This window comes from Brienomyrus brachyistius, unplaced genomic scaffold (genome assembly GCF_023856365.1).
Source record: "Brienomyrus brachyistius isolate T26 unplaced genomic scaffold, BBRACH_0.4 scaffold62, whole genome shotgun sequence".
Classification (NCBI taxonomy): domain Eukaryota; kingdom Metazoa; phylum Chordata; class Actinopteri; order Osteoglossiformes; family Mormyridae; genus Brienomyrus; species Brienomyrus brachyistius.
Window position 1 is genome coordinate 869026 of NW_026042337.1, and position 9985 is coordinate 879010.

General features: G+C 41.1%; 1 protein-coding gene across 1 annotated transcript; it reads right to left on the bottom strand.

The window, feature by feature from the left end:
* Positions 1 to 505: 505 nt before the first annotated feature.
* Positions 506 to 7525, bottom strand: LOC125725160 (pituitary tumor-transforming gene 1 protein-interacting protein-like). The gene is made up of 8 exons (XM_049001843.1): positions 7140 to 7525; positions 6105 to 6154; positions 5760 to 5868; positions 5189 to 5294; positions 4502 to 4567; positions 2188 to 2234; positions 1502 to 1546; positions 506 to 1407 (listed from the first exon to the last, which is right to left on the bottom strand). The coding sequence occupies exons 1-7, from the start codon at positions 7213 to 7215 to the stop codon at positions 1503 to 1505; spliced, it is 498 nt and encodes a 165-aa protein (XP_048857800.1). The 5' UTR covers positions 7216 to 7525; the 3' UTR covers positions 506 to 1407; position 1502.
* Between the last annotated feature and the right edge of the window lie 2460 nt (positions 7526 to 9985).

Genomic DNA, 9985 nt, shown 5'->3' on the forward strand with positions numbered 1-9985 from the left:
ATACTAATATCCGGAGAATATTATTAAAGGAAATTAAGGCAATCTGATATATATTTACAAAAACAATTTACTTCTAAAAACATATAATTTATTACAAAGCGTTTAAAATATAGATGTTTCTAAAATAGTATAAACTGTTTGAAACAAAAGAAGGATTTCTTTATGTGGAATTTGGGGGCAGAACTTACTACAACCACACCCCCCCCCCCCCAGAACACAGATGCAAAAGTTTACAATGTTTGAAAGCACTGGTTGTTCACAATGTTTTTGGATTCAGTAGCAGAAAGGCAAGAATGAGCAGTTTAGGTGATTCATCCTCCCATCCAGCTTCCTTAATGTTTGTGTAATACAGGCTCAAAACAGGTTATCATCACTTTGTGGGGACATTTGGACCCCACAATGTTTTTTTTTTTAAATATATATACACACACACACACACACACACACACATATATATATATATATATATGTATGTGTGTGTGTGTGTGTGTGTGTGTGTATATATATATATATATATATATATATACACACACACACACACACACACACACATACACACATACACATACACACACACACACACACACACACACCTCCAAAGGCATGTGGCTAAACTGCCAACCACTTCACCACTACACCACCCAGCTATGACAATTCTTGTAAACGATGAACAGCTCTTGGTAAGGATACAGTTATAACCTGGCATTATGACTTCCTCATTACAATAAACAGTAAATTAATGAACAATTAACTAAAGTACATAAACTTACAATGTCCACTGAGGGTGGCAGGCACATTGATCAATTAGGGAATAATAAGGATAGGAAGTCGGACGTATAGTTTAAATCTGTAATTGTGACAAAAAAATCTGTTTGTACTACTTGGTGTAAATGTATTATTTTTTAAATGGAGTGCCAGCAACTACAATTAGAATCACCGGAGACAGAATTTGTGCTTTTCACTTTGGCATTCTGTGTCCATTTTCCAGTCCTGTGAATCAGCCATACGACGACTGGAATTGATGAATTACACTTTACATTCATATTCCGCAGAAATTCGGCACTTGTGGCAACAGATGTAAAATGATGTCATCATAGGTTCGAGGCACTTCACCAGAAGTGTGGAGGCAAGAGACTAGTCAGCACTTCCTCCAGAAAGTACTCTGTACATTCATCACAGTGGAGTGTCCATTCGATGAAATCTATTCTTTTCGGAAAATTATCATACATGAAATTCTGAGAAAGCAGGGTGGTATTTTTACATCTGTAACTAAATTTCTGGTTAAGTTGCCCTGTCTGTACTTAGGGTAATTTAGAAATACACACACTCACTCACTGTGGACAACAGCATTTTTCTAATGTTACACGTGTTCAGTCTGCCACAATCTTTTTCCTGTTCCTTCAATGGCTGTAGAAGACCCAGAACAATATTCAGATGTCAGGGAAATGCAAGGTCTTTTTAATCGCACTGCGAGATGCAAATGTCATTGACAGTCACGCACCTTAATTGTTCTCAAACCGGGCATATGGGTTTTCCTTCGTCAGACCTGAAAGAAATAAAAATTACTATGAACACAATGGATCGTTTGGTATATCAGTTATACACATTAAACAGACTATCTGCTGATCTATCTATTGTGAATATACTGTCATTTTCTGAAGAGATTTCCAACTTAAAGGCTCACGGTTCACTTCACAGTTGTAAGCTGTCCATTAGTTTGTTTAAATTATGGCATTCCCATGTTCTGATATTTATACATCAAAACAGCACCCCTTAAACAGTTTTTGTTTAAAATGTATAAATATCTTTGAGCATTTTTTCATGAAACCTCAGTGCTATGGAGATGTGAAGCAGTCTAAATGATAGCAAATTTGCAGTGTGTGAAAATTATGAAAAAATAAAACTGCTTGAAATATCAGTATATTTTATATTTTCTGGGATCCTAACCAGCTGGAGGTGCTGCAGCGGTCACATTTGCTGGTGAATTCAGAAACAGACTGCACAATAGCACTGATATCAGCCTATCACATTCAGTATTATAGCTATTCATTATGGCTGTTTAGTAATACGGTAAACTTGGGGCTGTTGGTCTGAAAGCACACAGGACAGTGGCACGGGAGAGGTGCACCTTAAACATAGGAATACATAGAGGCCTCGTTCTTAAAAAGGGGAGAAAATACCACTCACCATATTTCATTCTGATCTCATCGTGTCTTATCTTCATTTCCGCCTTCCTGCAGTCACACACACAATCAACTGGTCAGACTCTCAAGTGAAATCTTACACAACCATCTTTCTCTTATTGGAACTGACAATTTCAGCAAAGTTCCCAGTGCTTGTTCCGGAGAATCAGTGCCTGGATGGCCTCCCCTGTCGCAGTGGTGGTTAAATCGCCTGTGGTGATGCATCTCATATTTTGTGTTGTGTAATTTAGAGGACTGTAAATCTGTATGGTTACAAGAAACAGATCCCTAAAAAAAAAAAAAAAAATTACCCCCACTCTTCTTTGAGGGTTTCAAATGCAATCAGTGCTCTGCATCCTAAAGGTAGCTGCAGACTTCAGATGAAATCGATGTCGTTTTAACAATATCACTTCATATGAGCAGTGATCGCCGTGGAGATCACCGCTTCAGCATACCACCTGTGCAGAGTCCCTGGGGCGAACCTTTTCGTTTATTCTGATCCCACCCACTGTCCATGATGTCCGCTGACATGATGTGATGCTACAGGATTGATCAGCAGGACTAATTATGCGGTTACCAGCATGCATTGCACCGCAACACACTTTAAATAGCGTGCTGCGTTGCGTTTCGAGACCGACTGCAGATGGTCGAAACCATGGATAAAAGTGAACCATTAGCGGACCCCATATATAACGTGATTTTCATGTACTTACATATGGTAATTGATACATTATGCATAGTAATATATTACCAACATTAAATACAGTAATAATAAAGTAGATTGTAAATTATACAGCACAGTACTGTTTCGAAATAAAGGCATTTTGGTGTTTTGGCCTGATTCTCAAGAGATGCAATGGAAAAACATCATGTATCAAGGAATGACCAAGCAATGAAAATTACACTTTTTATATCCCTCAATGGACGAATGAAGAATGAAAAAACACATTGTTACACATCTTGCAATTTTTTTTTCTAACCACGTACAACTGAAACCGCAGTTACTGAAACTGCAAATATGTTGTGCAAGTTATCAGCTTCCCTGTCTGTGCTGCTGCTAGTATTAATCCTCTGGGGTCTAGGGGTGGGGGCACACTTTCACTGACTGGGGGGGCATGGTCACACATTTCATTCAATATCATAAGCTTAATTCATGGCAAATAAATTATGTCTTATATATTTGTTTTGGCGTAACACTCTTCTTTATTTTAATGTACTTTGTAAAAATGTCAGATTTTATGTGAAGTTTGTAATTTGAAGTATATAAAGTATAGAAATTGCAAAATGCAGTTTGGAACACTTGCAGAAACATTGTAAAAGTACATAGTAAGCAATGGTGGCAGTTTGTTTTGATCCCAGACATCTGATCACCAAAGTCTTGGCTACATGAAGATGACTAAATGGTGCAGTTGCAACATTCAGTTGGATAAATAAATAAGAGAAACCTAACTTACGTCACTATTTCTGGCTCCTTTCATTGAATACGTAGCAACTTTCATGTGTATGAATGAGCCATTCACACCTGGCCACACCCCCCCCCCCTTTTATGTCGCTGATGGGGATGTATCCGGATCACGTTTCACCATTGCACTGCTCATCTAATTACCATGCGAATGCGATTTGAATACGTGGAAATGCAGCTATTTAGAACGCAAATAGCGATCTTCAGGTGAGGGCAGCGCTACAGGCCCCCCATGCAGGTAAAACAAAGAAAGGTGACCTGGTTTACTTTTTTGCGGATTTAACCTAATTTTAAAAACTTTAATACTTCCGACAATTGATGTTTTGAAAAGACGACAGATTACGGATTTAGTCAGCGTTTTTTTTCATGTTTCTAAAATATGATTTCAGCGAGTTATGAACTGAAATACACAAGAAAGATATGCAGCATCGCCGACGATGCCGTCGACTCCAGAGCATTAAAGCAATAGAGTAATTTGACTCGCACACTTGGCGCAATACATTTGTCTGTGCTCTGCATGTGTGCCTGCATGTGTGCCTGCTGCATCAAGAACATGCGCTCTCTGTTTGCGGCATTACACAAAATGATCAGGGTGGTGACACCGTTCTAGGTATGCGACAGATTGTTCTCGCCGACATGTTCATTTTTGTTTTGTCTAGACATCGTTTGAATATACGCCCATATCCAGATTTCCAAGGGAGTTGCCGGTATCACCGGCAGCACATTCAATTCAGAATAAAATGGCTGCCAGCTGGACATCAGCCAAGAAAAACCTACTGAAGGTCAGCAGGTTTTATAATCCTCATGTATGAGGCCGGAGATATCCGTGTTACCATGACTACCAGAGGAGGCTCACCTCTCCTCGTGACGTGCCTTCCGCCTTGCCTCCTCCTGCTGCTCCTTAGGGTCTGGCTCCATTGTTCTGAAGGAACCCAAAAAGGCCCGAATATCAGCAGAGGAAGGTCTAGCTTTGGGGTCTTGTAGTACCCAGTGAGGTCTTGGTTACAGGATAATAATAATACTTCATTGATCCCTGTGGGGAAATTGTCTTTTCCCCTCCCTCAACTTGCTCTTTGTAGAGTAAGCTGGCTGCGAAGGGCACCCACCTGCTGTGGCTCCCAGGGAGCTGGGGGGTTAAGAGCCTCGCTGAAGGACCCGCAAATGTGCCGAGGCTGGGTTTGAACCAGCGACCTTCTGATTACAGGCACAGCCCACAGAGCCACACGCTGCCCCCCCTAAATGTCACTGCATTGGCCGGGAATCGAACCTGGGCCTCCCACGCGGTAGGTGAGAATTCTACCACTGATACTGGACACACCTATGATGAGTTCCTTTCATAATTCGTAAAGGGGTTTAATAGAAAGTGCATCCAAGCTGACAATGAGAAACGCCCCTTGCATAGCAAACTTTGAATAAAGCTCTCTAATAAATGAAATGTGACAACAGCTGTGGCACGCCTGATTGCCTCTAGCCATGATCCCACATGATGGCAGGTTAGGGGCATACAGGTCCCCTACTCGTCTCTGTCAGGTTTAATACTCACCTGCTCTTCTTACACCGGTAGTAGCAGCAGCAGCAGCAGCAGAATATGCCAATCAGGATGATTCCACCAAACACAGACAGAGTGATGATCAGCGCTTGGAAGTTCACTAAAATGAAAGAAAAAGCTTACATACATACTTTCATACTTTTATTAAAGTCACAAATTCACAATAGTGTGGGCGTAGTGCTCAAATTTTACACACTCTACGGGAAATCTGTATAAGCTATATTTATTTGGCGGCTTCCCTGCAAAACTAGGTGTATGATTTGAAACACCATTCAAAATGATTAATGGTTTCATGGAAACAAAAAGTACACAAGATGATGAGTGTACATGATGTGAACCACAGAACGGCCACAGGGGATGGTGAGAATACAGGTATTGATCAGGGACATCAGTACCAGGCAACAGTCTCTGATAATAACTGTTATTTGCCAGGGAAAGAGAATCAGCTACACTTCCTAGTGAGTTTTGTGTGTGACATTTCAGGGAAGAGTTAATCATTCTATCGCTCTGTCAGTCTGCACCCACCCCACACGCGAATCCGGTGAGCAGCACTTAAATACATTACCCCAGCAGCGCCCCCATCGGGCCTGCGCCAGGGGGCACAGGCTAGAAGGTGGAAGGATACTCCTCACTGGGTAGACGACACACGTCATGGTCGTTCTGCACCAAAGGCACTACAACAAAACACACGCTCTGAACATCATACATCTGCGTTTCTACGCTGAACTTTCTTAATATCGTGTAAATATTTACAGCTCAGAGGAACAACTTATTAGCTTTCTGGTCCCTCATGACCGACAACAGAAGTGGTCACGTGACGATCCAGTGCTGTTGTCGTGGGAGACGCCTTAACTTCAGGGACTCTGCTGTGGATAAGGAGCCATGACGATGGCCGGCGTTCCTCACTCACCGATACATTCCTCAGACAGTCCTCACAGGTGGAGTTGGACATTTCACAGGCTGACAGCAGAAATAGAGCCGTTAGGAGGTTGGCGATGAGGTATTCTCTGATAACGCTACATCTCTACCAGTTGATTATGCAATTATACTATATACACCACATTCAAAAACATGACAATAAAAGAGTAACTATACCCTGTGGAAATTATCCCAAGAGTCTCATGTGCTCATGGATGTATGTTAAAATTTGATTTAAAGAAAAAAAAAAACAGGTAACCACTGTAATACATGCGCATCAACATTAGAGGAACTAAGAATGTATGAAATATTTGTTCTTGACATGGTCTCCTTTCCTACCAATCAGAAGAAATGGTAGAAGGAGTTAAATAACTTGGGAATAAGCAAATCCATCCACGTTCCTTCTGTGAGATCGGGGAAGCTCTCAGGAGTGCTAGTTGCCAAGGTCACGGTACATTTAATATACACATGGACATATGGACTGCTACACAAAGCTCATTAACGAAAAACATTAATCGATCCTATCTGAAAACAGTATTGCCTTATCAGTACAATCCTTATTTTCTGTCTTCCGTACATTCGATCAACACACTTGGCTATGTTTATACCCCATATAAAGTGTTTTCAATCCTAATATCACTACACAATGGACTTTCAATAAAACCTAGGCGTGGCGTTTAATAATCTCTTATTAGCAAACAACGACACGGCGTTGCAAGTTTTGATCCATTGAAGTTTGCGCTGATCAACTTTTTCTTTAAAGCAGAAAGCATTAGTTGTAACATCGGAGCACAACAGGAACTTCATTAAACTCTAACTGCGAAAAGCAGTAGCCGACGTCTTGTACAATGAAATTAAGAAAAACAGTGGCGACGCCATACACGTATGTCGTCAAAAAGAAAGAAATCGGTATTCGTTTTGTTGAACTCGTTAATCAAAGGAACAAACTGGAACAGTTTCCATGATCTATTTCGCTCGTTTCGTGGATCGTGGGGAAAAAAATAGAAAAAGGAGGAAAATTACTCACTTTTCGCTGATGTCTGTGAAATCATCATAAAGAAAAGCATAAATGCAAATGGAACGAGTATACGTAACTCCACCATGTTTATACAAACAGTCGGCGTTTTATAAGTCAAATGGCAGCACTTTCTGCACTATCTTTGGCTGATTTTCCTTCTACGGTACAGTTTGGAAGCGGTTACTGTAACTGGGCTCGTTTCCCTACTTCTGCTGGGCTGCGCCCAAACGGATGCAGTCTTTCTGCATTTTAACATGTGACCTCGTGCAATATTGCATATGTAATATACTGAAAATGTGGGATAAAACGCAAGCAAGGGCGTGTCAAGCAAAAGCAAGGAAAACAATCACGTCCGTCAGCAAACTAACTGGAGTTTGATGCTGCGCCCGTTCAGTTACCAGGTACTTTTTGAAACGTTATAAAAATTCATAAATCGCAGAACTTATACGGCATTCAAAATGCACGTGCATTTTACGGAGTGATAGTAATAACAGAAATATGTAATAACTATATAGTATGTACTATACAAGGAACACACACATAAATAATTACACATTATATGTGAATATAAGTCTTATCATCGGGTGATACGTGTCATATGCGTCTCATGGTGGACGGTCGACCCACGTGTAACGTGATTTTCGCGTGCTTACATTTGGTAATTCATGTATGACGCACAGTAAGTTATTACGAACATGAAATACGGTAATAATAAAGTACATTGTACAATATTATACACGATGATACTGCATGTACTCTGGAATGAAAGGGATTCTGACGTTTTGGTCTTTTTCCTAATCGAGCAACGAAAAAATATGTAAAAAGCGAAGATGGCGCAATGAAAATCATGCTTTTTATACTCCTCAAAGCACGTAGGAACATTAAAAGAACATTACACGTTTGACAACATGTCCCTAGCATTTTTAAGGGTTGTCAGCTTCAGTCTCAATCTGACTGGAGTGAGATTTTCAATTTGAGACAAACCAGCACACGCATTTACATGTGTTTAACAGTTTTATTAACCCCAGTAAAGTTGAATGCTTTCAGCTCTTCTACCCACCAGATCACCTGCTGCTCTGGCTATCTTAATGATGTCAGTCACTGCAGGGCTGCATGTTCGGACCTGATGGTAAAGTCCAAGCACACTAATATCATCGACATCCGGGGATTTTTACCGCTTTCTGTAGTTCTGTTCTTGAGTATTGGAACTGGTCTTCGGCGATGGAAGATGACATAAAACGGGTCATGCGAACAGCACAAAAAGCCTCCTCCTCCGGCCTGCCAATTACACAGTCAAGCAACTCCTGCTTCACCTCCATGCAGAAGCTTGTGTGTTTCCTTCCTTCGCCGTGGCCTCCGTCAGCATTTTGCACTGTGTTAGTTCGAAAACCAGGCTTCTGACACCAGTGTAAAGACCCGCAGTCAAGGTAACCGCCAGAACCAGAGGTTATAACACCGGAGTCTTTATCTAACTGCATAAGGGCTGCTGTTAGGGCCCCAAACCACACTACTCCAACTCAGCTCACACCTTAGCCATGCTACATCCTCTTTTTAAAACCTCCACTCGGTCCCCACCACAGTGCAACAACACACAACCCCATTCACCATTTACAGTAAACCAAATGCCCAATAATAGTACCACATCTGGTGAGACGGAAAAGGGGATGTGTCTGGGATCAGAATATTAATGAGTTTTCACATTCACTGACCAATCAGGTAGCACTTATCTTACGAATATTAAAGAGTTCTCCTTAACCACCCTGTAAAACAGGAACTCGCGTCCAGAGAATGTGAACGCTAACCTTACAGTTAACTCTCATTTTACAATCTACAGACAACTGGCACAATATACATGTATAAAAGTCTTCTTCAGCAAAAGTTACAAAACTAAAGCTAAGCTAAAATTTGTTACATTTCAAGCAAATGATGCGATTCACCGTTCACATGGGAAAAAAATAAAGTGTCAAAGTGACAGTTGTTAAGCTGATGTCATTCGTGAGCAGTGTGACATGTAGGGATGCGCAAATCGTTTAATTGTTAACGCGAGCGCGTGCACGAGCCTGTGTGATGATACGAAGTTGGCTGCGTTATATTGAAAATTGGTGCGTTTTCCTTCGCTTGGAAGTCCACTGTAACTTGCAACACTGGCTCATGTGGGTTGCAGTGGTAGACGCGGGGAAACCACAGATTTTTGAAAAACCACCCAGACGCCTGGACAGGAGCCCAGAACGAGGACGTGTCTGGGGAAATGTATGGCAACCCTACTCAATAATAAGCACTGAACATCAACCACAAGCTTAACTCAAGTTGTTACAATATATAGGCCCACAACAATCTACCCATCTATACGTTCCACAACTGGGTACACCTTCCAATACATTAGCACCCCCCCCCCAATCCGCAGTTTCAGTAACTGCGGTTTCAGTTAGTCCAAAAAACACAGTAAAATGTGTAACAGTATGTTTTTTCATGGTTACTTCATCTTTTGAGGCATATATAAAGCATGATTTTCATTGCTCCGTCATCCCTAGAGCCATGATACTTTTCCATTGCATCTATTGAGAATCAGGCTAAAACATCAGAACATCTGTCATTGCAAAGAGGGTACAATGCTGTACGGTGCTATATAATAGTGTACAATGTACTTTATTATTGCTGTGTTTAACGTTGATGATGCTTTGAGTAATTACCATATATAAGTACAGGAAATCACAGGACATATAGGGTGTGAGGATGGTTTGCTATTATCCGCAATTTCAGCTATCTGCAGAAGGTCTTGGAACGCGTCACCCACGGATAGGGGAGGATCTTAGGTCGATACACTCTCTCACACAATAAGCACAGATGACAGAAAG

Bases quoted from the DNA above. Each gene is read 5' to 3' on its own strand.
- LOC125725160 (XM_049001843.1), bottom strand. From the start codon at position 7,215: ATGGTGGAGTTACGTATACTCGTTCCATTTGCATTTATGCTTTTCTTT. The intron at 6,155-7,139 runs GTGAGTAATTTT...TTCTGCTGTCAG, and splicing joins TTCACAGACATCAGCGAAAA to CCTGTGAAATGTCCAACTCC. The intron at 4,568-5,188 runs GTGAGTATTAAA...GGGTTCCTTCAG, and splicing joins TACCGGTGTAAGAAGAGCAG to AACAATGGAGCCAGACCCTA.